Source organism: Chrysochloris asiatica, unplaced genomic scaffold (genome assembly GCF_000296735.1).
Source record: "Chrysochloris asiatica unplaced genomic scaffold, ChrAsi1.0 scaffold00023, whole genome shotgun sequence".
Taxonomy (NCBI): domain Eukaryota; kingdom Metazoa; phylum Chordata; class Mammalia; order Afrosoricida; family Chrysochloridae; genus Chrysochloris; species Chrysochloris asiatica.
In genome coordinates, this window is record NW_006408541.1 from 10,612,174 (window position 1) to 10,638,750 (window position 26,577).

General features: G+C 44.8%; 1 protein-coding gene across 1 annotated transcript; it reads left to right on the forward strand.

The window, feature by feature from the left end:
* Positions 1–75: 75 nt before the first annotated feature.
* Positions 76–26,577, forward strand: SALL4 (spalt-like transcription factor 4). The gene is made up of 4 exons (XM_006839176.1): positions 76–205; positions 15,560–17,887; positions 18,724–19,004; positions 26,155–26,577. Exons 1-4 carry the CDS (start codon positions 76–78, stop codon positions 26,575–26,577), a joined length of 3,162 nt encoding a protein of 1,053 aa, XP_006839239.1.

Consider the following 26,577-nt stretch of genomic DNA (forward strand, 5'->3'; position numbering starts at 1 on the left):
AATTTCCCAACTCCAGGAATTTGTGGCGGAGAGGGCAAACCGCAGCGGCTTTCCCGGCGCCCCGATGCTCGCACCATGTCGAGGCGCAAGCAGGCGAAACCCCAACACATCAACTCCGAGGAGGACCTGGGGGAACAGCAGCTGCAGCAGCCGACCCCAGAGCTTGCAGATGCGGCCCCAGAGGCACGGGCGGAGGGGGAGCCGGGTGAGTGGGGCTGGACGCCTGCATAGCCCGAAGGAGTTCCCGAGTGTTCGCGGGACCCTTCGGGACTCGGGTTTCCGAGCCCAAATTCTGGGACCTTGATCTGATAAATTCTGGGCAAAGAGAGCCCCAACTCCCTCCCCCTTAGAAAATTTACACTTTTTTGCTCTTCTTAGCTCTTGTGCAAGTTTCACCCCTAAATTCTCGCCTCCACCCTCTTGACCCCCTTACCCTGAAAGATTCCTTCTAGTCCTCTGCCCCTTTTAATTGGTTCCACTCTCCTCGCTTGCAGTCTCCCCACACTTGAAAATTAGGTCCCCCTCCCATCTTAATGTGGATTAAAAAAAAAAAAAGAGCCCCCAGACTCTTCCCCCACCCCTTGGGGGCTTTTTTGGTAGGCGGGAGGAGGGGCGCACCCCTAGAGAAAAAAAACGGAGGAAGGCGATCTGTTGCACGCGTCCCGCCTGGGCCAAGTAGGGGGGAGGGGGCGCGACCTCTCCCCACCCCCGGAGTTGGGGTGAGGGCCACCCGCGCAGCTCTTGTGGTCGAAGGCTTCAGTAGGTGAGGGGGAAGGGCACGATATTTCTTTATTTCACTTTTTGGCTTTCGCCTTTTCCCCCCTGCTCTACTAGCCTGACGATCTTCGCCCTCACCTTTCGGGGCCTGACCTCCAGCCATCTTTGATTTCCGACTTCCTAAAAATAACCGAGGCCAGCGGAGGGGGACGAGCCCCCTAGGCCGGGGTCTGGGGCGCACTGCAGCCCCGCCGCGGTTGCACCGGCACCTTATTTTGCGTGGTTTTTCTAGGGGCGCGCCACTCAAAGTGCGCACTCGGGAAAGGGGATAGGCCGGGGTCCGGCGGTCGCGCCAGGGTTAGTTCCGCAGCTGACCTGGCCCACGCGTCCGCCGCTCCCTGGTCGGCAGGAGTTCGGGACCCTGCCACCCGGGGGCGCGGGCCAACCCCCCCCTTCTTACTCAACTGAGGAGGTTCTAGGAGCTAGGCGGTGTCCCACTATCTATGCGCCTTCCCGGCCCGCCAAATTGTCGCCTGATAAGTTTTTAGCGTGGGGGAGGGGGCATTTTCAGTCTTTGGGTCTCTCGGGCCTTGCAGGTCACCTCCTCGCCTGCTTTCTAGGTCCGCAGCAGCTGATGGGGTTGTGCGCTGCAGCTCCGGACACCCAGAGCCCTCTGACGTTCTGGTCTGCGGGAGTAAACGCCCGCTTGTCCTTGAAATTATTTACCCTCCCCTGTGTTTTTTTTTTTTTGGGAGGGTAGTGTGTAATACATTTCCTAAATTGTAATACACCGATGAGAGCCCGTCTTTTCTAACTTTTCACTGGGACACTTTGAAGAGATCGGCTTGACTGAGGGGCGGCTGTGCGCTTTCGATGCCTCGGAAGGTTAGGCCAGTGCGCACCCCAATACTGCAGCCTGGACTCTTTGTGCCCTGGTCTGGGCGGGGGTGGGGGGTAGCTCGGAGACACTCGGTCGCCTAACCCACCTGGAACAAAAGGGTTAACCGTCGCCCAGCCCGCTTCCTCCCTCTGGAGAGGAGGGGCGAGCTCCGGCCGCTGACCCCTCCCCTGGTCCTGCTTGGATCATCCCTTCCCCCCTACCTCGGTCATTTTGGGTGGGCGCACACACGGTGCTTTTTGGTGGTGATTTTCACGGGATGGAGGACAACTTGTTACAGGAGGATTTCTTAATAACACTAATGGGAGTTTCAAGTCCAAGTTATCCTGAATCGGGTTATGATCTCCCGCCTGGTTGTGCATTCCCACAATGATTTGGGTGGGGGGTGGGTGCGGAGAGGTAGTCCGCTGTTGAGCGCAGGAGTTAAAGGGGACCTACTGGCTGCGCGCGGGCGCCCCCTGGAGGCCCAGCGTGCAGCCGCGCTCTGCTCTAGGATGCGGGTCCTCCTGCAGGTACCAGATCACACCTGTAGGTGGGACGGGATGCAGGCCTAATGGAGCGGGCTGGGCCAAGGATGGATGCCCCTTTGGATTTGTGCCAGCTGTTTGCGCGGTCTCAGGCTGTGCCCTTATCTCCCCAAGTCTTTGGAATTACTGGAAATAATTCCTCAACCTTAGAAAATGTTGGCAATGTCTCTAGGTGCCGCTTTGGGGTGGAGGCTGGTTTTCCAAGGCTGTACTTTTTTTTTTTTTAAGTTTTTATTGTGAACTGAATGATAGTTTAAATGAGAGGACATCGGCTTTACACCATCATTTCATTGTAATGATTACAGTCTCTGTGTATCATCATTCAACAGTATTTGCTTCCATTTCCCATTTTTTTGGGGGGGCATACACAAAAACACTCAGGAATATATAAATAAACAAAGGGCACATTCTGCAAGCCTGCCTCCTAGCCATGGCTGAACATTTTTAGCATTGCATTTTGGTTGTTTGCAATTTATTACCTTAAATACACATAGATGATTTTTTTTTTTTTTTTTTTTTTAATGTTAAGATTGGGTTGGTGTTAAGTTTTGTAAACCCGTTGGTGACCCACCTTTAAAGAACACATTTTTTGAGGGGAGAAAAATGGAAGCATCGCAGTTGGTTATGATTACATGCTGTTGATTTGTTTCCAACTCAGCGACCCTGTGCAGGGTTTGAACTTGGGGTTCAAATCACCATTGGGGTATAGTGCCACACCAGGACTTCTTGGCAATCAATTAATTAGCAAATCTGAAAATCTGCAGGTGGTCAGAAGACTAGCTACATGCAGAAAATTAGCATTTTCTCAAAAGAGTTTCAAATGTTCTTTGTGCTAAACTGGATTACAACCTTCCACATTAAGATTCCAAAGTTTCAAATAACTGCTGAGCCCCCATTTCTAAACTGAAATGACTTACTCCAGCTGAAAGAGTTCTGGGAACTACGGCACTTGTGTATTAAAAACAGGGCATGAAGGAAATTATTGACGTTAAAGTTGTAGAGAGATTATGTTGTATATTAGATTTGGGTTTCTGAAAGGAAGAGGGACTTTGCTCATTAAAAAGAAATTGAATGAAGAAATAAATGCATTCTGTGATTTTTGAGCATCTCGGCCACACATCAGGTATTCATTGTGCCCTTCCTCGCTGGCTTCCCCATGGCGTGGGGGTGGCTGGGGGACCATCTTGGAAGTCAAGTGATTATCTCCTTAAAATGTCAAGTTGGATTGGTGTCTGAAAGTTAGTGGGGTTTGTTTGTCGTTTTGGGTAAGGTTTTAAAAGTAAGGTTTGTATGGCTTTCAGCTGTGTGACCTTCAGTGGGTTTTCAGCTTGTGTATGCCCCCGCACACACCAACACCTTACAGTGAAGATAAAACACCAGGTTTATAGCTAACCTAATTTGGTGCTGTGGGCTAATGCATTGGACTGCAAAGTCCTTTGGAACCACAAGGTCAGTGGTTCAAGCTCACCATCCGCTCCTTGGAAATCTATGCAGGGTTGCTGTGGGTCAGAATTGACTCAACGGCACTTCACCGGGGACAACAACAGGGAGGACTTACTAAGGGATGGAATTTTGATGAATCATTATTTTTGTGCATAATCAACATTTTGTTTTCACTGATCTCTCCTGTGCTAAACTGGTGTGGAGTTAGCAATTGAGACTTCTGCTTTTAACAGTGGCCTACTGTGTGCCGGATTTCAGGGTGGCGACTTCAAGTTGAAGGGTGTTTGTGGAGTTGGTTCTGATTCATAGCATACCTGTACAAGGATTATAAGGAGAGTTTTGCGGTTCTGTACCAAAAGCACATGATTTTTAATGAGTCTCAGGACAATCCCCCAAAGTCACATTTCTACTCATTTTTGTGTAAAATGCATCTCCCAGTTGCCAGTCATGTTTCCCAGGGTGCCTCAGGCTGGTTGTTCAGATTTTATAAAGTTTTGGAGTCCTGATGTGGCACTATAGGATAAGCACTGGGCTAAAAGGTCAGTTTGAACCACAAGGCTGACGGTTCAAACCTACCAGAGTCTGAAACAACTCTAGGGCAGCCATGTTTAGTTTGGGGGCCTGCTTGGTCTTCCCTTTGAGATTTTAAGATAAGTTTTTGTTGGCTTTGCTTGCATTTGGTTAGATTCTCTTGGCCCTTGTTATGAACTGCCTTCAAGTCGATTCTGACCCACAATGAACCTGTATAGGGTTTCTGAGAAGCACCTGGTGAACTTGAGCCACCAATCTTGTGGTTCAAACTAACCTTGTAGTCCTGAGCATTAACCTACAGGGCCACACCAAGACTCATCATACCCTGAAAAATAAGGAAAAAGGTTCAGAAATACCCTTTCTCATCACTCTTATGCTATCGTCCCTTTGACTATTTTAAAAGCATGTGCACATTTTTAAGTCTCAGAGCCCTGACAAGAACTGCTTTTCCAGGCATTTCCAATAAACAATTAATTTTCATGTCTGTATCAGGCTTTGTGCTTGACTAGGGAATTCTAGAGAGAGATGCAGACAAAATGCTCCCTCCCCTGCCTTCACAGAGGGGGGACACATTTGCTTAAAAGATTGAGGCAAAATTGGAAGCAAATCTACAACCTTTATAACTGGGGCTCCCCACATACCTGAGCAGGGAGGAAGTCTTCAAACTTTTTCTCTCTTTTTCAACAGAGCCTCTGAAGTTTGATCTAGAACTGGTAGGAACTTAATTTTAGTTCATAATTAGAAACTTGTTTACTATCTAGCATTTACCATCTGAGAAATGAGTCAGCTTGTAAAATTACATTTGTTTACAGAGTACTGTCTTTCAATACTTAAGGACATCTCAATTTTCCTTTGTTTTCTGATAAGAACATTGTCCCAAGGAGGGTGTGGAGAGGTAGAGGACAGTCTATTCCTTGTGATTCTTTTAATACAGGAATTTAAAAAAGATAAGTAGTCGCTTCATGCTTTTATCAACATATAGAGGTTTTATTATTATATTTCTAAAGTGCTTTAGTGCCTCTAGATTTGTATTAGACTCTGGTGATGTGCGTTCTTCTTATACAATAGAAAGAGTATTTTCTATCCGTTTGGCAGTGATTGAATCTAAGACCCCTGCTGGGTTTACTGCATTCTTCCAACTTATTGGATAACTAGATGCCGAGATAACATTCCTAAAATTCGGGGTGGGGGTGGGGTGAGGTTGACTACTGAGTGTAAATCCTCTGAACTTTGCTGCTTCTTTTTTTGGATGAGTTATTAATGTAAGTGTACCCAGCAATTGTTCATAACAGAACCCACTTACTCTTGGGCACATACAGTGTGGTCAGTATTTGCCAAAGGTGGTCTGGATAGAGCAGTATTTTTTAACTACTGCTGCTGTTTTAAAACCCAAAGTGGGATGTTACCTAGTATTGCATGGAGACTACAAAAGAGGCCAGTTTGTGTATACAGTGAAGGCAAGCCGGTATCCAGGTTGTAAATCACTCTTGGGAACTGTTGAATCCTAGAGCAGAGGTGTTTAACCATTTTGGTGCCATTGGCTAGCTTTGAGAACCTGTAGGCCTCTTCTCAACATAATGTCTTGAATGCCTAAAATGAAGTACCTGTATCCCAAGGAAATAAATTCCATAGAGATGGCAGGTATCAAAAATGATACAGTAACACATGTCTTAATGTAACAACTATAACAAGACCTGTCAAGTTGCCACCCTAATTGCCAAGTAATGGCCACAACTGTAACATGACATGAAACTATGTTGTGATTTTTGTTAAAGCTTCTGTTCTGCTTATACTATACTGTGGGTGTTCTACACTCATAAAAGAAAGAAATGCTAAATGGTAGTGGCTGGTGAGTTTGAACCGCTGACCTTGCGGTTCAAATGGACCTTTCAGCCTAGTGTGCTTATCCTACAGTGCCATACCAGGATCCCAAAATTAAAAATAGACTTTTTTTTTTTTTAAGAAAAAAATATTAGTAGACTCCAGGTTTAAGACCATCTGCATTAGGATCTTAGGAGAGACAGTCTCAACAGAATTGTTATTGAAGTTGGGTGGGGGACGACGACAAAATAAACCAGAAATTCTGATACTACAATGTAAAGACCACATTACAGGAGACAGATATGCAGTCTGTGGTAATAGAATTTAATGGTAGGGGTGTGGAGGGTAACTCTGTGATGGTAATGAAAGAAAGTTTGTGAACTATTGCTAGGGAGAAAAACAAGGTCAGTGTAGGCAGCTAGTTTTGAATACTATTTAGCATTCTAGAATTCAGTTCCTGCTTTTCTATTTTCTGACCTTCAGGATTCATGAGCCTCACTTTCCATATCTGCAAAATGGGAACAAGGATAACTCAACTTGATAAGTTAAGATAGAATCTTAACACAGGCTTTCAGTCCTTTAGGGGTGGGGCTGGTTTTGCTTTGTTGTTTGGCCATTAAAGATGTGAAATAGAGTAGATAATACATTTGCCTAAAATTTATTTTTTTATTTTTGAGATTTTCAAAAGTGGAATGACAGGGTCAAAGTATGGAAACATGCTAATTAAAGAAGCCACAGTACAAAATTACCAACAGCCTAAAGGTTCCCCCTCCCCCATTCCTCCAGGAGCGCTCACACCCCTGGAGGTAGAACCTCAGAACAGTTTCTCATTTATCTTTTTGGAAACTTCCACAAATAACATTTGTATCCTCATCTACAAACAGAAAGGGATGGACACATGGTTCAGATCCTGCTTCCTAGCATTTTTTTCTCCTCTTGAAAGAACTCTTAGGTAGTGTCTTAGTTACCCTGTGCTGCTCTAACAAAAACCCCAAGTGGGTGAGTTTGAAAAATCAAAACAAAAATGGATTTGTTTCTCAACAGTTCCAAGGGCTACAAGTCTGTGTGGGATGGGGGGTCCTTGCTCTTAAGTTTCTAGTCCTTGCTTTTTGGTGACCTTCAGGTGACATGGCATCTACCCCTGCCTCCCCCCCATCGTTGTTTGTTTGCTGTTTAGCATCCTCAGTCTGCTCATTACATTTTTTTATTAAAAAATAGGATTTAAAATACAACCTACACATACCAGAAAATCCATTTCCAAATGGGATTATTTCCACAGGTGTACCCAAATCCAATTGCCATCAAGTTCATCCGGACACATAGTGACCCTGGGTCCAACAGCTCTTTAGGGTTTCACAGACTGTAAATCTTTACAACAAGAGCAGATAGCCTTGTCTTTATGCCATAGAGCCGCTTGGTGTGTTTGAACCACCGTCCCTGCAGTTAGCAGCCTTTACCCATTGTGCCACCAGGGCTCATCTATTGGTTAGTTGGTTCTGTGCTGTGAAGTTGGTTCCGACCCATAGCGACCCTATACAGGGTTTCCAAGTCTATAAAGTCTTTCTCCTGCAGAACAGCTGGTAGTTTTGAACTGCTGACCCTGATTCTTAACCACTATGCTACCAGAGCTCCTTAAGGCTCATCTATGTTGTTGTTATGCGCCGTGGAGTCGGTTCCAACTCATAGGGGCCCTGTACAGGGTTTCCAAGGCTGTAAATCTTTACAGGAGCAGAAAGTCTCATCTTTCTCCCGCAAAACAGCTGGTAGTTTCGAACTACTGACCTTGATATTAGCAGCCCGATTCATAACCACTACACTACCAGAGGTCCTTAGGGCTTGTCTATAGGTATATTCAATCCATCACACACTTGTAACCCTGTGCAGGTAGCAGCATGGATTCCTGGTGGACTTTTATTTTTATAGGCTACCAAATATTTCTGTGCTCTGTTTAATTGAAACCTTACAGGTGGACAAGTGTGACTTTTTTTTTTTTTTTTTAAGGTTTTTATTGTGGATTGAGTGAAAGTTTTCAGGGCACATCATCGGTTTGGGGGGCTTTGAAGGAAGGAAAAGACTGCATGACTTCACACTGTCTGTAAGTAGCAGTTAGTTGTGCAGTGAGTCCCCCTTCCTTGTCAGCTGACGCTTGCAGGCTTTCCTGTCTTCTTCTCTCCTGAGAAGAAACACCATTGCTCTCTCCACTGAAGAAACATTGTATGATCTGTACGGGTATACATGGAAAAGGTTCAGGTAGGAAGAGGAGGGACACAATAGGACTGGGTTTTAAAATTGGTTCTTTAGTTTACTAGAATGGCCACTGTTAGTTATGCGCCGTCGAGTTGTTTCTGACTCATAGTTACCCTGTATAGGGTTTCCAAGGAGCAGCTGGTAGGTTTGAACCAGCAACCTTCTGGTTAGCAAGCCAGTGCTCATCCTATAGCACTACACTGGAATGACCTTTGGGTGGTGCTAACTAGCTGAAGGTTGGTGGTTCAAACCTACCCAGCAGCCCTTCAGAAGACTGACCTGGTGATCTGCTTGCTGAAGGCCACATCTCTGAAAAACCCTATTCTCTGCTTACATGGGCTAACTGTTTACATGTGCTGCCTTGAGCAACTCAATCATCTCTGTGCCTTGGTTTCCCCTTTTGTCAAATTAGAATAATAGTACCTTCCTCAAGTTTCTTTAGAAAAAAAACCATTGACCACCACTGGTACTGTAGTGGGTAATCTCAAGGTTGTGGCTAATCTCAAGGTTGTCAGTTCAAAACTACCAGCTGTTCTGCGGGAGAAAGATGATGCTTTCTGCTCCCGTAAAGATTTACAGACTTACCAACAACAACTGACCTTACTGATGTTTGACCGCAAGAACCAGAAGAGAATGGGAGGAAAATGTCGAACAAAATTCAAAATCATAAAAAAATCAGATGCACTGGTCTGATAGAGGCAGGTGGAATCCCCAAGACAGGTGTCCTTTGACACCTCTGGGGATCACCTTGTAGCCAAGTAACAAACAGGTCTATAAACTGAACACCACCAGTGAAGAGCAAACTTAAAGTAATCAGCCAGACCTGACTAAAAAGGGCAGCATCTACCCAAAAACAAAGCTCAGAAGGCACTAAGAGGCCAGGAAAGACGAGTGACTGGAATGGGGATCCCAGAGAGGAAGTGGGAAGATTATGATTACATTGAGGGAATGAATTGCACCTAATGTTACTAAGCAAAATGTGTATAATAACATTGTTGAATGGAAAATGAATTTGCTCTGTAAACCTAACCCTAACCACGATTAAAAAAAAAAAAAGAAAAAGTCCATTGCCATCCAGTCGACTACAGCTCGTGACCTTAAAGGTCAATGTTGAACCCAGTTTCCAAGGAGCTCTGGTAGCATACTGGTTACGAGTTGGCCTGCTGATCTCATGGTCAGCGGTTCAAAACTACCAGTGGTATCGTAGGAGAAAGATGAGGCTTTCTGCTCCAGTTAAGATTTACAGATTCAGAAACCGTATATAGGGTCGCTATGAGTCGGAACCGACTTCACGGCACACCACCACCACCGATCTATAGTCTTAGTGTGGCACTGTGGTCTGATGAGCTGGACCGCAGGTGGACTTGAATCACAAGGTGGGTGGTTCAAACTCACCAGCTCCTCCTCGGAACCCTATCAGGGTTGCTATGGATGACACTTAACAGCAATAACAGTCTATATAGGTGGACTTCTGATGTGACACTATTGGATCGGCACTGCACTGGGAACAACAAGGTCAGCAGTTCAAACCTACCAGCTGCCCCTCAGAAACCCTATACAGGGTCTCTATGAGTCAGAACAACAATACATTTATAGAAGCAGGCTGCCATAACTTTCACCTTCTGACCTTCCATTTAGCAGCTGAGCAAAACCACCATCACCTCACCAGGGTTCTTTCATCCAGTTCTTTGTTTCCATATAAATTGTTTTAGGACCATGGCTGGCACAAAGTGAATGCTCAGAAGTCATCAGTGATTTGTTTTGAAATGAGTTGCCTTGAACGAGTTCCATTACCCTTGAGTTTCAGCTTTCTTGTCAGTCAAGGGGAGTCCTGGTGTGATGCTGTGGGTTTATGCGCTGGATTGCAAAGTTGGTTTGAACCACAAGATACGCAGTTGAAGCTCACTAGCTGTTCCTTGGAAACCCTATACAGGTCATTATGAGTCTGAACTGACTCAACGGCACTTAACATCAATTATCAGTCGAGGAGGCCAATACTTTTAGAATTGAATTGGTATAGGGCAAGTAGGAGTGCCGAATGTGCCCTGTGCTTAGGTGGGCTGTCTTTTTCCCATTAGATCCCTAGCCACTGGCTTATGCACCTTGGAGACAAGTGTTCCATGTGTTAGGCATTATATGAATGTTTTTATGTCATTAACGTAATGTTCTGTCTCCAAGACTTGTTAGGAGCCGTTGAGCCAATTCCAACTCCTAGAGACCCCTCACCCCATGTGACAGGAGAACAGCTGCAGAGGGTTTTCTCAGTGGTAATAATCTTCAGGGACGTCAACAGCAAGTTTTCTTTTCCACAGAGTGTAACGAGCAGGTTTGAACCCCAAACTTTACAGTTAATAGCAGAGTGCTTAGCTCTAATGCCACCACGGCTCCTTTACGCAGCTGTGCATGTCACTAGAAATAGAAGAGGTGGGAAAATGAAGGTTCGTTGAACCACCTATACTCTCCTTGAACTGTCTGCATTACTCCAGATCCTGGAATGATGCCAAGGACAGAGTTAGGTGCTCAACAAGCATTGATGTCCACAGGTGCAGTACTAAATTATTACCCCATGTAAAATTATTAGAAGTTCATAACCAGTTTCTCCCAGCTGTGCTTCTTTAAAGAAACTATTTGAAAATCCAATAAAATATATGGATCTTCATGAGAGGCACTGTTTCAAGATAAACAACTCTTGTTTTTGTTTAAAAAAAAACAAAAACCCTCTACTTACCTTTTTGTTCTTTTGTTTGAGTACATTAAGTAATCGAGTGTTTTCAGTTTATGTTCCAGTACAACAATTTATCCACAAATGGTTCCGTGACATTTACTACAAACTTCACAATGTGTGAAGATTCTCATTATTTCCATTCTGGTTGTTCTGTTTCCATGAGTCTAGTTTCCCTGTCCTCTTACTATCTCATCTTTGTTTTAAAGTCATTGTTGACTAGGTATTTTTTTGTTTTCCTTTGCTTTTTCCTGTTTTTATTTGCTTTTAACTTGAATTGTGGATTGAATGAATCTTATAGAGATCATCAGTTTTACATTCAACAAATCACACACTTCATTTCAACTCAATGATTCCAGTCTCCATGCACCAACAGGGATCCCATTCCACTTCTATCCTGTGGTGCCTATTTTCATTTCACAATCCTTCTGAACTTTGTCTTTAGGCAAATGTTACCCTTTTGACCTTGAATGCTTGACTATTCCATACCTTTCTAGTGTTGTTGCTTCTATATACCTGGCTACCAATTGGCTAGAAATTGGGCCAATCAGGCGATTTCTCTTCAGGCCTGAAGGGTGCCCAAGGGTCATATTCTAGGGTTCCTCCAGTCTCAATAAGCCTCCTTTTTTGTTGTTGTTGTTGTTGAAATTTTTGAGTTTTGTTACACATTTTCTGTCACTCTATCTGGGACCTTCTAGTGTGATCACTTTCAGAGCACTTGTACACCATCTAGTTCTTAATGGTCTCAGAGCTGTGTTGACTGATGTTCGTCTGTCCATTGGTCTAGTTGATTGCAAGGCTCTTCAATTTTCATCACTCTTTTTCTGCACATGGAAAGAATAGTAGTTGAACCTCAGATGGCTACTCATTTAAGGTCCCAGGCACCAGTCACCACAGTAGGATGTGTAGAACATTGTCTTGTTTGTAGATTGTTACCACAGTTGACCATGGTGTCTGCTGAGACTGTGGTCCTGCGCCCTCATGCCCAGCAACACAGTGATATTTGAAATTATCCAAGAAGTTTTCAAGGAGCTCTGGTAGCGTAGTGGTTACAAATCAGTCTGTGATCCTCAAGGTCAGCAGTTCGAAACTACCAGCTGTTCCGTGGGAGAAAGATGAGACTTTCTGCTCCCATAAAGATTTCTAGCCTCAGAAACCCTGTACAGGGTTGCTATGAGTCGGAATTGACTCCACAGCACATAACAACCACCATCAAAACGTTGTCATCATTTTACCCCCTTGTGTGTTCCTGGTGTGAAGAGTCCTGGTGTGGTGCTGTGGGATAAAGTACTGGATTTCCAGGTCAGTTTGAACCACGAGGTCTGCAGTTCAAACTCACCAGCTGTTCTTTGGAAACCCTATACAGGGTCACTATGAGTAGGGACTGACTCAAAGGCACTTAACAACAACCTGTTCCTAGTGTGGTGCTGTAGGATTAAGCACTGGACTACCAACCACAAGGTCGGTGATTCAAACACACCAGTCACTTCTTGGAAACCCTATACAGGGTCCCTATGAATCAGAACCAATTCAGTGTCACTAAGCAAAAAAAAAAAGGCACCACATTCATGATTGTGTTTGCAGCAAAGGTCAGTGTTTGTTGTTAAGTGCCTTTGAGTCGGTTCTGACCCATAGTGACCCTATGGGATTTCCGAGGAACAGCTTGTGAGCTTGAATTGCCGACCTTGCAGTTCAAACCAACTTTGTAGTCCAGCGCATTAACCTACTGCACCACACCAGGACTCCTATGTATAAATATCCTCTTCAAACCCTTAGATATTTGTGAATATACTCCCGTTGTCCCTCCCTGACCCATTTGGCCTTTGTATCCATCCATACATTCATGTGGAGTCCTGGTGTGGTACCAACTCAGTGGCACATAACAACAACTACCCACAGAACTTTATTTACCTCTATACCCTTTAGCTGTTGTATACATCCCCATATTGGCATCTGTCTTACCATTCTTCTGCCAAACTCCCTCTTGTATATTATCCTGCTGTGGCACAGTAGGGTGTAAGCACTGGAATGCAAGGTCAGTTTGAACTGTAAGGTCACTTGTTGAAATTCACCCAGGGATCCTTGGAAACCATATACAGGGTCCTTAAGAGTCAAAACAAGATTCCCACTGCATTTAACAACATCATCACCTAAGCTAGCATGTGTCTGTCTACTGTCTAGCCAGTGACTCACTCTGCCTTCCTCCCACCACTGGCAGCCGTGAGAATATTTCTTCTAGCATGAAAAACTTTTGGAGTCTTTACATTGGTCTCATACAATATTTGCCCTTTTGTGATTGACTCATTTCACTAAGCATAATGTCCTCCAGGTTATGAGGTGTTTCGCAGACTCATGGTTTGTTCTTCAGTGTTGCGTAACATTCCACTCTGTGTTTGTACCAAAATGTGTTTGTTTATTCTTCCATTGATGGGCATTCAGGCTGTCTTCCATTTTTTTGTTGTTGTGAACTGTGCTGTAATGGACATTGGTGTGCAAATATCTACTTGTGGATTGGCTCTTACTTCTTGTGGCTATATGCTAAATAGAGGGATTGCTAGGTCATATGGTGTTTCTGCTAACAAACTTTTGAGGATGCGCCATACTGTTTTCCACAGTGGTTGAACCATTTTACAATCCTTCCAGCATCCGAGGAGGGTCACACAGCTCTTTTTTTTTTATTATTTCAAAGCACATAATACAGGTGTTATTCTGTACTTTGTGAGCCATTCTATTCAGTTAAAAGGTGCCTCGGGGGCAAAAGCCCCCATACTTTTAAGAAATGTCATTAACCAAAGAACAGGTTGAGACAAACAGAATTTGTTAATTTTACTTTTTAAAGTATTAATTTTATTTAAAAGAGTGACAAGCTATTCCTGGTTCTCCTCCACCTCCCTCCTATTTTTTTTTTGGTGGTAAATTATGCATAGCAATTTACTGTTTACACACAGCCTTTTAAACAAACACAAAAGTTGCTAGTTTAAGTTACTGGTAGACCAAAATTTACTTTCTCGATGCTGTAAACATTTCTGCAGAAAATATCCTCTGACCAAAAAATATCTTTGTAAATTTGATAAGATTTTGGTTTGTGGTTGCTGGGTCTCTGGTAGGCCTAGATTCCTTTGTCCTTGAGACCCCGGGGGTTCATTGACATTGTTGCTGTTAAAGTGCCAGTAAGTCAATTCTAACTCACCAATTCTGTATAGGGTTAATGAGCAACTGGTGGGTTTGAACCACCAACCTTAATGGTTAGCAGTCCAGTGCTTATTCTTCATGGCCACATTGGGGAGGGAGTGTGTACCTAATAGGATGGTAGGGAGATGTGGGACTATCCACTCAGCTCTTTATACCCAGGTTAGATCCTGGTTCCTGAGATAAAGGCTTGCACTGTTACATGCTGTCAAGCCCATTCCAACTTGCCCCATTTTTAGTTAAGTCCTACTGCAGCACTGTAGGATTAGCACTGGATCCAGAGGGTTAGTTTAAGCAACAAGGTCAGTGGTTCAAACCCACCAGCCATTTCTCAGAAACCCTATACAGGGTTGCTATGAGTTGGAACTGACTCAGCACTTAACAACTACAAGGCACCATATAGCAAACATCCAAGAACCAGGGCCTTTTGCCCAGAATAGGATTGTGTTTGACTTTGCATATTTAATGATATTAGTTGTCACAGTCCTGGAAATTGCAAATGGGGGTGACTGTGAATTCCATCATTTCCATTTTGTTTCCAGTCCTTTGTTTCTCTCTCTGCCTGAGTGAGTTTTCCTTTTCATCTCCTAACCATTGAGGTGTTTCTCTGGGTTATTCATAAAAAATCTAGGTCAGGGAAATCTGATTCTCTACGGTTATGCCTTCCTTAGATATCTGATCTTATGATTTCCCATATATGGGGTATTCCTTATTCCAGGAACAAGGTTTTGTTTCTGTGTTTTGCAGATACCCCTATCTAAATTTATACAGTGTACTTTAGTCTCTGCATTTCAAGTGTTTTTTGATTTTTTTTTTTAGTATTCTCATCATGGTTTGATTAGGAGTTACAGTAGTATCGTAGCTAAGTGTTGGATTACTAACAAAAAGTTGGTGGTTTGACCTCAGTAGAGAGATGTGGCAAATCTGTGTCCATGAATGTTACAGCCTTAAATATCCTATGGGGCAGTTAGACTCTGTCTTAAAGCATTGTTAGGAGATTTGTTGTTGTTGTTGTTAAGTGCCATCGAGTCAGTTCCGACCCATAGCGACCCTGTAAAGGGTTTCCGAGGGTGTAAATCTTTATGGGAGTAGAAAGCCTTATCTTTCTCCCGCGGAGCGGCTGGTAGTTTCGAACCGCTGACCTTAAGGTTCGCAGCCCGAGTCGTAACCACTACGCTACCAGAGCTCCTTAGGAGATTTAACCAACTTAATAACAGCATGGTTTGATAGTTGAACTCTTGGTTTCTAATGTCATTTTCCTTGACTGTATGAAATCTACTTCCCTATTCAAGCCACTTTTAACTAGGACTCAGTGTTTGAATAAAAGATGGTGCCAATACCTGGTTTGTTGAGTGAGTGAGTTGAATGATGAATTCTGTTACATGGTGAGTTGCTGTGGTTCTTCCAAAAGACCATCTTCGTGTCCTTTTTGGGCAGAATACTTAGCTGTCTTTCTTGTCCCAGGTGCTGTGATGAACCACCCCGGGCAGGAAGATGAAGTCAAAGGGAATGAAGCAACAGTCAAGCGGTTTCGCCGTGAGGACACCCACGTGTGTGACAAGTGCTGCGCAGAGTTCTTTAGCATCTCCGAATTCTTAGAACATAAGAAAAATTGCACTAAACACCCACCTGTGCTCATCATGAATGTCGGCGAGGGGTCGGTACCTTCTGAAGACTTCTCCGGGACTGTGCTGAGCCACCAGCCACTTAGTCCAAGCATTAAGGACAGTCACATGGAGAACAGTGGCAGTTCAGGGGACCTGAAAGAGAAGCCGAGGTCGGAGTCTGTAGTTTACATAAAGACAGAGACCGCCTTGCCACCCACTCCGCAGGACATAAGCTACTTACCCAAAGGCAAAGTCGCCAACACTAATGTGACTTTACAAGCACTACGGGGCACCAAAGTGGCAGTGAATCAACGGAGTGCGGAAACACTGCCGGCCCCCCTGCCCGGTGCCAACAGTATCCCGTGGGTCCTCGAACAGATCCTGTGTCTGCAACAGCAACAGCTCCAGCAGATTCAACTCATGGAGCAGATCCGCATCCAGGTGAACATGTGGGCCTCCCACGCCCTCCACTCTGGTGTGGGGGGCACCGACACCCTGAAGACGTTAGGCAGCCACGTGTCCCAGCAAGTTTCTGCCGCTGTGGCTTTGCTCAGCCAGAAAGCTGGAGGTCAGCCTCTGTCTCTGGATTCTTTGAAACAAGCCAAGCTACCTCACGCCAACGTGCCATCCACCACCAGCTCAGTCCCCCAGGCACTCACACCCTTTGCCCTGAAGCCCGATGGCACGAGGGGGCTCCCCAACGTCATGTCACGCCTTCCAAGTGCTTTGCTACCTCAGGCTTCAGGCTCTGTGCTCTTCCCGAGCCCTTTCTCCACGGTGGCATTGGACCCGTCCAAGAAAGGGAAAGGGAAGCCACCAAACATCTCTGCAGTGGATATCAAACCTAAAGACGAGGCTATCCTCTACAAACACAAGTGTAAGTACTGTAGCAAGGTTTTTGGGACCGATAGCTCCTTGCAGATCCACCTGCGCTCCCATACTGGAGAGAGACCCTTCGTGTGCTCAGTCTGTGGCCATCGGTTCACCACCAAGGGCAACCTCAAGGTGCACTTTCATCGACACCCCCAGGTGAAGGCAAACCCCCAACTATTTGCTGAGTTCCAGGATAAAATGGCTTCAGGCAATGGGATTCCCTATGCAGTCCCTGTCCTTGTAGATGAATCCAACGACTCCCTAGACAGCAAACCTATCCTTGTACCAGGGACCCCCTCTGCAGGGCTACCTCAAACTCTGTCTTCAGGGAGTAACCCCAAGGACCTCGTGGGCGGCCCATTGCCCATTGACTTACAGCCTGGACCTTCTCCAGAAAGTGAGGGTGGAACCACACTCTCTGGGGTAGGACCCAACCATAATTCCCCTAGGGTTGGTGGCTTCCCAGGGAGCGGGACTCCCGAGTCAGGGTCAGAGACCCTGAAATTGCAACAGTTGGTGGAGAATATCGACAAGGCCACCTCCGATCCCAATGAATGTCTCATTTGCCACCGTGTCTTAAGTTGCCAAAGTTCCCTCAAAATGCATTATCGCACCCACACTGGGGAGAGACCCTTCCAGTGTAAGATCTGTGGTCGAGCCTTCTCCACCAAAGGCAATCTGAAGACACACCTTGGGGTTCACCGAACCAACACAGCGATCAAGACACAGCATTCCTGTCCCATCTGCCAGAAGAAATTTACCAATGCCGTCATGTTGCAGCAACATATCCGAATGCACATGGGCGGTCAGATTCCCAACACACCTCTGCCTGAGAACCCATGTGACTTTTCAGGTACCGAGCCAATGGTGGTCGGTGACAATGGCAGCACCAGTGCCATTTGCCTGGATGACATGGAAAGCATTGATGTAGATGAAGTCAGCTCTCAGGATGCTCCCAGTAGTTCATCCAAGTTCGCCATGTCTCTTCCCAAAATTCACTCATCATCACCAACACTAGGGTTCTCCATGATAGCTGCCCTAGATGCCCCAGGGAAAGTGGGTCATGGTCCACTTGGCCTGCAGCGGCAGAGCAGCCGGGAGAACAGCTCAGTGGAGAGCGATGGCCTGACCAATGACTCCTCTTCCATGATGGAAGACCAGGAATACCAGAGCCGAAGTCCCGAAGCTGTAGAAACCATATCCTTACAAGCACTCTCTCCGGCCAACAGCCAAGCAGAAAGTCTTAAGTCCAAGTCTCCTGATGCTTCTGGCAAAGCCGAGGGTGCCGAGAACAGCCGCACCGAGACGGAAGGTGATGGAACTTTGGATTTACCTTATGTCCATTGTGGCCACAAGGTCACCCGAGGAGGAACCCCCTGGGTTGAACTTTACAGAGTCTGATATTTGTGGTTATTCGAGGGGGAATTAGTCTTGGCTTTGCTTCGGGGTAAAGGGATATAATACAGTAAAACCTGCGAGAGGCAGAACAAGATTCTCCTGTCAGAGCAGGAGAGTGATTGATAGAAAATCGGTGACTATGCTGTCCTGTCAAAGACAGAGAGCTGTCAAGACTTGGAAAAACTTAGCAGTCCTGGCGACTTCCAACTCTCAACTCTCGCAGGTTTCATGTTAATTACCCCTACTCCCTTATGCAAAAGCATGCTTTTATCTATAATAAATTGCATACTGCTGCTTGCCCATGGAAATAAGCCATAGTTCTTTAATTTCAAGATCCCACTACTAAGACTGGTAACTTAGGGTTCACAAATTAAAGTTCTTGTGGGGGAAAAGAATCTAACCCCTTTTAAATGTACACGCCCATTGTTGGGATGTCCCAGATGTCATTCATAGTGAAGTGGAGGTGGGGTGGGGGCATCGCTGCATCTTAGAATCACAGAATGATGGGATCTGGGCACACGTCAAAGCTAAACTGTCTTCTGCTGCCCTATTGCCCAAAGGTTTCTAAGTGTTTCAGTCCTCCTTTGTGCAGAAAAGCTGCTTTGGTGTAAATTTAATTTCCTGTCGGCCATTTTCAGGCTGTCAAACTCTAGTGGACAGTTGTTGCAAAAGCTTTTTTCGGCTTGAAGAATGGATGATAATGGTTTGGGTTTTTTGGTTTTCTGTTTTTTTCCTTTTGTGCATGCCTAGGTCGGAGCAGTCTCCCACCAACGTTTATCCGGACCCAACCAAGCTATGTCAAAGTTGAAGTTCCTGGTGCGTATGTTGGACCCTCGACCCTGTCCCCGGGCATGACACCCTTGCTAGCGGTCCAACCACGCCGGCAATCCAAGCACCATGGCTGCACACGCTGCGGCAAGAATTTCTCATCCGCCAGTGCGCTTCAGATTCATGAGCGCACGCACACCGGGGAGAAGCCTTTCGTGTGCAACATATGTGGGCGTGCTTTTACCACCAAAGGCAACTTGAAGGTGCGTTTCTTAAGGCTTTCAGCAGGGCAGGGTGTCAGGACCCCTTCAGGGGTGTTCCCGTGATGAACACATCCACGAAGACTCGGCAGAGTGTAGAATGAAACTTCAGGGCGCTGGTGCTTGAAACTTGTTTTCTTCTTGATTATGAATTGGGTGGGTGAAGGTTTACAGAGCAAATCAGTGTTCGGGTGAGCAACTCGTGCACGTTTTTCCCATCTTGTTGATTATAATCCCCTCAATGTGGTAACATCACAGATCCCACTTCCTCCTTGTTCTTCCTGTTTCTATTCCATCTCCGTTCCTAGCCTTTCTGAGCTTTGTCATGTGGGTGAATGCTGCCCATTTAAGATCACAAGTGGTTGGTTATTCTAAGGTGTGTGTATTCTCTTGTGTTATTGCTTCTCTTAACAGACCTATTATTTGCCTGAAAACTGACCTGTGAGCGTGAGTTCATTTCCAGACTTAAAGGGTCTCGGGTACCACCAGTCTCCACTCACCAACAATGACCGTTTTTTTTTTTTTGGAAAAAAAGGGGAATTCAAAATTTGGCGGGGTTAAAGAAAGTTGAACTTTCTTTCATTTTTCCACAAACGTTTTGAAGCGCCCTCACATTTTCTTTGAAGTTGAGATGCTTCGTACAACCTATGGAATGACAAAGCATTGTGTCTGGCTTGACTGTGTGGATTTTTGTTGTTGTTGTTTTTAACCTAATTATTATGGTTGTTGTTAAAGTGGTGTCTTACTGGTTCTGACTCAAAACGATCCTGTATAGCGTTTGTGAAGAGTTACTTGGATTTGAACCACTGACCCTGTGGTTAGGAGTCCAGTGCTTTATCCTACAGCACCACAGGGCTTTGCTTTGTGTTACGTGCCATCGTGTTGGTTCAGACTCATAGACTCTGGAGTGTTTCAGAAGCATTTAATCTTTAAGGGAGCAGAAAGCCTCATCCTGCTGACATGGTTAGTGGCTCCAATGTGTAATCACTCTGCCACCACCTCCTCATAAAATAATGATACATCTTAAGAATGATGCAGTCTACAGAGCAGAGCCTCTGGTTTCCCTCTGCTACGGTTTCTTAGGGACTCCGCCCTGAGTAATCAGTCCTCCATGTTGGTACAAGACATGGGTTCTAAAAACTGTTATTGTTGTTATGTTAGGTGCTATAAGTTGTTTCCAAGTCATAGCAAACGTAAGTGCTTGGCACCTGTACCATCCTCACACCCCTTAGTGTGTGTGAGCCCGTTTTTGCTGTGTGATTCCAGCTCATTAAGGATCTTCTACTTTGCCAAGCTTAGTGTTTTCTCCAGGAACTAGATACTATGACACAAAATCTGAAAACATGTGGTTTTGTTTGTGTTTGTGTGTTCAATGTTGTAGTGTAGGACTAAAGAATAATTTATTGATAGAGTTTATACCTTCAGACTTGGTGTCAGCCTGATACAGGCATATCTGAGATGTATGTTGTAGCAGGATCACCCCCAGAACCACCACCATTGAGGGAATATTGCAATTAAGCAAGTCACAAATTTTTTGGTGTCCCAGTGTGTGTAAGTTATGTTTTCACTACGTTGTAGAAGTCTTGGTGTGATGCTGGGGGATAAGCACTAGACTGCTAACAGCATGGTCGTCAATTCATACCTACCAACTGCTCCTCAGAAACCCTACACAGGCTCATTATGAGTCGGAACCAACTCAAGTGGCATTTAAACAACATATACTGTGTAGTGTGTTGAGTGTGAAATAGCTTTAGAAAAAGTAAAATTATGAAATATTGTGAGAACGGCCAAAATGTGGCAGAGACCAAGTGACCATAGGCTATTGAGAGGTATCTGTAGACTTACTCAACCCAGTGTACTCACAGACCTTCAATCTGCAGAGCCGCGCCACGCAGTCCAGTGGGGGAGCATAACACAACAAGGCATACATACCTGTGTTTGAGCCCTGGTGTGGCGCTGTGGGTTAACGCACTAGACTGCAAAGTCTGTTTGAACTGCATAGTAAGCAGTTCAAGCTCACCAGCCACTTCTTGGAAACCCTACACAGGTCACTGTGAGTCAGAGCTGACTCAGTGACACTTAGTAACAATATACCTGTATGTTGACTTTGGTTTTCCTGGTCTGCTAAGTTGAAATAAATACCATGTGTTAAATTTATGATCCAATACCACTGAGTTCTTTTTTAAAAAAAAAAAAAACACAAAACTTCCAGGTTACTTGGCAGATGTTTACAAATGCACTGATTGACTCCAATACCGTTCACCAAAGGGAGCCCATACCTACAAGGACTGCCTTCTTTCTCCAGGTCTGTCCCGGTCATTGTTGATGTAGTTGTTAAGTACAGTCGAGATAGTTCCAATCCATAGCGACCCTGTCTGTATAGCGTTTCCAAGGAGCTACTGGTGAACTTGAACAGACGGCTTTACAGTCCAGCACTAACCCACAGCACCACACCAGGACTCCACGTCCCTGTCATTGGCAGAGTACAATCACCACTTTTGCTCACTCTTTAGTGGAAAAGATTGGCATTTTCCTTCTCTAAAGTTCCGCCTTCCTTACACAATAGCAGTTTTTGTAGGTGTTAGTGTATATGGGTTATAACTTGGATTCCCCCTAAGATTTTGTTTGAGAAAGGTAGAGGGAATGGACCTGGAGGTGAGGGAAGACGGGAAGGTTCAAGCTTCGAATATAAAAACACTGGAAGGAAAGAGAGGAACCTGGGTTTTCATCTTAACCCTGTCTCTGGTTTGCTTTGTGACCCTGGATGAAGGCTCAGGCCCTCTCTGAAACTTTCTCCATCTCCAAATGGGAGAACTCAAAGAATTCTCAAGTGGCTTGTATACCTTGTTTGACCTTACTTTTCTTCCTCATCCACAACACGAGCTCTGAGGATTGTGCACTGTGGTGAAGCACACGTGGCTGCTAACTAAAAGGCTGACGGTTCAAACCTACCAGGGGCTCTGTGAGAAACAAAGACTTGGGAATCTTAACAAGATGTTGTTGTTATGTGCTGTCAAATCGGTGCCAACCTATAGTACAGGGTTCCCAAGGCTGTAAATATTTACGGGAACAGAAAGCCTCATCTTTCTCCCGCAGAGCAGCTGGTGGTTTTGAACTGCTGACCTTAAGGTTCACAGCCCAATTAAGAGCCCAGAAAACCTCATGGGGACAATTCTCCTCTGGCAGGGTCATTATGGCTCAACAGCACACAAGACCATGCAGCTAATGGCAAACAGTAACCTAAAGATTGTCTTAGAGGTGAAAGAGTTGTGTTCCTGAAAAGTTTTGAGTCATAGTTGTACCTCCCATTAAGTCTTAGTATTATTAGAGCAGTTAACAGTGTGGGACAGTGATGATCAGCAAGGCACTTCTATTTGAGCCTAATGGAACAGTAGCTACTAACTTCCCAAAGATGTCAGTGAAGGTGAAATGGAGACACACCGGAAGCCCCATATATCAGACATTTTTAAGTAAGAACCTGAAAAGTTGAAAACTGGCCACCAGACAGGAAAGATAATGGAGGAACGAAGCAGCGAAATAGGTGGTTGATCTCGTCCACCGTCTGTATTTGTGATGCACCCACTCGCTTCACCAGGATTTATTTGTAACCCCAGAACAGGTGCTTGTGGTACTTGACCAAACTGAGGGCAGAAACAAGGTGACTTATCAGCCCTGTTTCAGCTCTCTTGCTGTTAAATAGTTGTTTTTTCTGTACGATGTGGAGTCCTGGTGTGGTACTGTGGGCTAATGTGTCAGACTGCAAAGTCGATTGAACTGCTGCAAGGTTCAAGTGGTTCAAGCTCACCAGCTGCTCCTTGGAAACCTTATACATGGTCGCTATGGGTCAGAATTTACTCGATGGCACTTAAAAACAACAACAACATTTAGTGCCATGGTTTCTACAAATCTGTACTTTGATTGGTGACCTTGCCATTTCAAATGGTCCCCAAGCACAGTGCTGATGTCCCATCTAGCGTTTGTAAGCACAAGAAGGTTGCTGGGTACCTTGTAGAAAAGTTCTTGTGTTGCAGAAGCTAAATTGTGTTGCAAGAGCAAAATTGTGGCTTCACTGTGCATTTTCATCAGTTTATGTCAAGCTTATGATCAGCGGCTTGCAAGACTATAACCTTACGTTTCTCCTGAGTACAGTATTTTGGTATTTGCTAATTCAGAGTTACACCTTTATATAGACCATAACTATCTGAAATAACAAGAATGGACTATTTGTATGATAAAACTCTCCAAGCAACCAAACTGATGGCAACCCTGCATAGGGTTGTAAAACTTGTTAATTCTTTATGAAGCAGAAAGCCAAGCCTATGCAGTCTCCCAAGGAGCGGCTCGTGGGTTTGAACTGCTGATCTTGCAGTTAACTACTGGTTTTATAGTTAAATAGTTCTTATTTACAGAGTTTTTAAAGCAACGAATAGTATGCTGGTGTAACAATTACACCATTTTTCCAGCTGGGGGGGTGTTGTTATTAAGTGCTGTTCAGTTGGTTCTTTGTAGGGTTTCTGAGGAGCAGAAGGTTGGTTTAAACCACCAATTTTGCAGTTCAAACTCTACTAAATAGAGGAAACCCAGTGCGCTATTCTGCAGCAGACCCTATATAGGGTTTCTGAGACTGTAAATCTTTATGGGAGCAGACTGCCTCATTCTCCAGCTGAGCAGCTGGTGGGTTTGAACTGCTGACCATACAGTTACCAGCCCAACACACCTAGTCTACAGCACAATCTGGCCTCCCAGAAAAGGCCTGGCCTTGCCTACTATTCTGTATAAAGTAGCACCCACTTCCCACCACTCTCTTGTGCCTTTTGTAACCTTCCCAACATAGTGTTCTCTGTAGTGGCTTCTTCTATCATTGATGATGTATTGCTTATTTAACTTGTACTCAACCTTGTCTTCACAGAATTTTAAGTTGGCATTTTTATTGACAATGTTGTAGATTCACATGCAGTGAGATTAAAACACAGGTCTTTGTGTACTTTGTCTACTTGTCCCCAATGGTAACATTGCAAAGCTAGCACATAATAGCTAACCTAGGTGTTGATTTCAGTCTCTCTGTCTCATTCTAACTTTTCCCCAGTTCTACTCAAGTGAAAGAAGAAAACATTCGATGTCAGTTTATTGCCTGTGTACATTTGTGTATTGTTCAAACTTTTTATAGCCCTAGTTCAGGAACTAAATGTACCTCAAGTGTGGCTACAGTGGTGAGGTTGGCCCAGGATCGGACATTGTTTCGTTCTGCTGTGCATAAGGTCACTATGAGTCGGTACCGACTCGATGACACCTAACAACAACAACCAGATGTGCCTGACATGTAGTTGGTACTTACATAATAGTTGAACACGTGAATAATGGAATTGGGACATATTGAAGAATATATACCTGACATCAGTTGTAAAACTTAGATTTAGTTTGGAGTACAGGTGTGGTGTTACTAGATCATCTGATTTTTCTAGACAACAGACACCTAGATGAAAGATACATATAAAGTCTTTATTTATTAAATAGTTGTGTTATGTGCCAGAGAGTCGGTTCCAACTCAGTGCCCCTTTATAGGGTTTTCTTGGAGTGGCTGGATTTGAACCACTGACTTTGCAGTTACCAGTTCTGTGCTTTTCATACTTTGCCACACCCCAGGACTCTTAAATAGAATAAAACCTGTAAAAGCCAGAATCTGTGTGCAGTGTAAACTGTCAGAAGGAAAACTCTTATAACTTCCACTAGTAGTTGTTGTTAAGCGCCATTGAGTCGGTTCCGACCCATAGCGACCCTGAACAGGGTTTCTGAGACTGTAAATCTTTATGGGAGCAGAAAGCCTCATCTTTCTCCCACGGAGCAGCTGGTAGTTTCGAACTGCTGACCTTGTGGTTCGCAGCCCGATTCATAACCACTACGCTACCAGAGCTCCAAGTAGTAACCACAGATGGGAATCTTGGGAGATCTTGAAAAACAGAGCTGGCCCTATCCAGTTCTGACTCTCAGGTTTCACTGTACACGTTATGTTGAAGGTTTGGGGTAGAACCAAACTCTTAAACTGACTTTAGTTTGGTTGACCAGCTTCACAACAGAATCAGTGTTGTTTTTTGTCTTAGACTTTTTATTTATTGTGAAGTGAGTGAAGGTTTACAGAGCAGCAGATCATCAGTTTTATCCTCAACAGCCTACACTGCGTTTCACCTCAGTAATTACAATCTCCTCAGTACAGCATCAGTTACCCTGCTTCCTCTTTGTGTATCTTGTTTCCATTCCTTGTGTTTCTTAACCTTCCTGAACTTTGTCCTTGAGTATAAATGCTGCCCTTTTGATTTCAAATGGCTGACCACTCTATGGCGTGTGTACCTCCCTCGTGTTCTCTCCTGTGGACTGTCTATATCGTTGTTTGACTGAAAGTTGAACCACAGAGAATGATTCCAGTTCCCGCTCTGTATGGTGACCAAGGGCCATGGTCTCAGCATTCACCAGTTGACTATCTGACCAGTAAACCTGGTCTTTATCAAACTTCTTAGTTTTATTCCACATTTTCTCTCACTGTGTTCAGCCAAAGACCTTCTGATATGATCCTTTTCAGAGCAGTTGCTAGTGGTAGCCAGGCACCCTCTAGTTCTTTCAGCTTCAGGATCATGGGGATTGGACTAATTGTTGTCAAGCATCTTTAATTTTCATCACCTTTTTATGGGCACAGGGAGAGACCAAAAGTTGCATCTTAGGTGGCCACTTAGGAGCTTTTAAGATACCAAAGTAGGTTGGTCAGCATTGTCTTTGTGGACTGTGTTATGCCAGTTGGCCAAGGTACCCCTTGAGTTACCACTCATTCCCTCAAGGTGTTTGTCCCCTGTATGCTGTACCACATTCATTGATATGTTTGCAGCAGAAGTAAATACCCATGTACAGATATCCTCTGTGGAGTTTCTTAGGCTTTGAATCTTGAATGGAGGAGAAAGCTGCCTCTTCTGTGGAGTGGCTGGCTGCCTCGACCCTTGGACCTTGTTGATTTCCTGTCTGCTCTTGCAGGATTGTGTATCTTAACTATATTTACTTCTGTTGTCTTTAGTCATTGCACTCTTCCCCATGCCTTCCCATGCCGCCATCATTCTTTTGTCAACAAATCAATATTTTGATGAAGACCTTTTTGTCCCTGTCCCAATAGGTTCACTACATGACCCACGGAGCAAACAACAACTCTGCCCGCCGTGGAAGGAAGCTGGCCATCGAGAACACCATGGCTCTATTGAGTTCCGATGGAAAGAGGGTCCCTGAAATGTTTCCCAAGGAAATCCGGGCCCCTGCCATGAACGTGGACCCTGTCGTGTGGAATCAGTATACTGCCATGCTCAATGGTGGGCTGGCCCTGAAGACTAATGAAATTTCGGTGATCCAGAGTGGTGGTATCCCTCCCCTCCCGGTGTCCCTGGGGACCAGCTCGGTTGGGAATAACAGTACCTCATCCAAGGTGGATGGCTCCCATTCCGGTATCAGTGCCGATGTGGAGAAACCAAGTACTACCACTGACAGTGTCCCCAAGCCCCAGTTCCCACGCTTCTTAGAAGAAAACAAGATTGCGGTCAGCTAG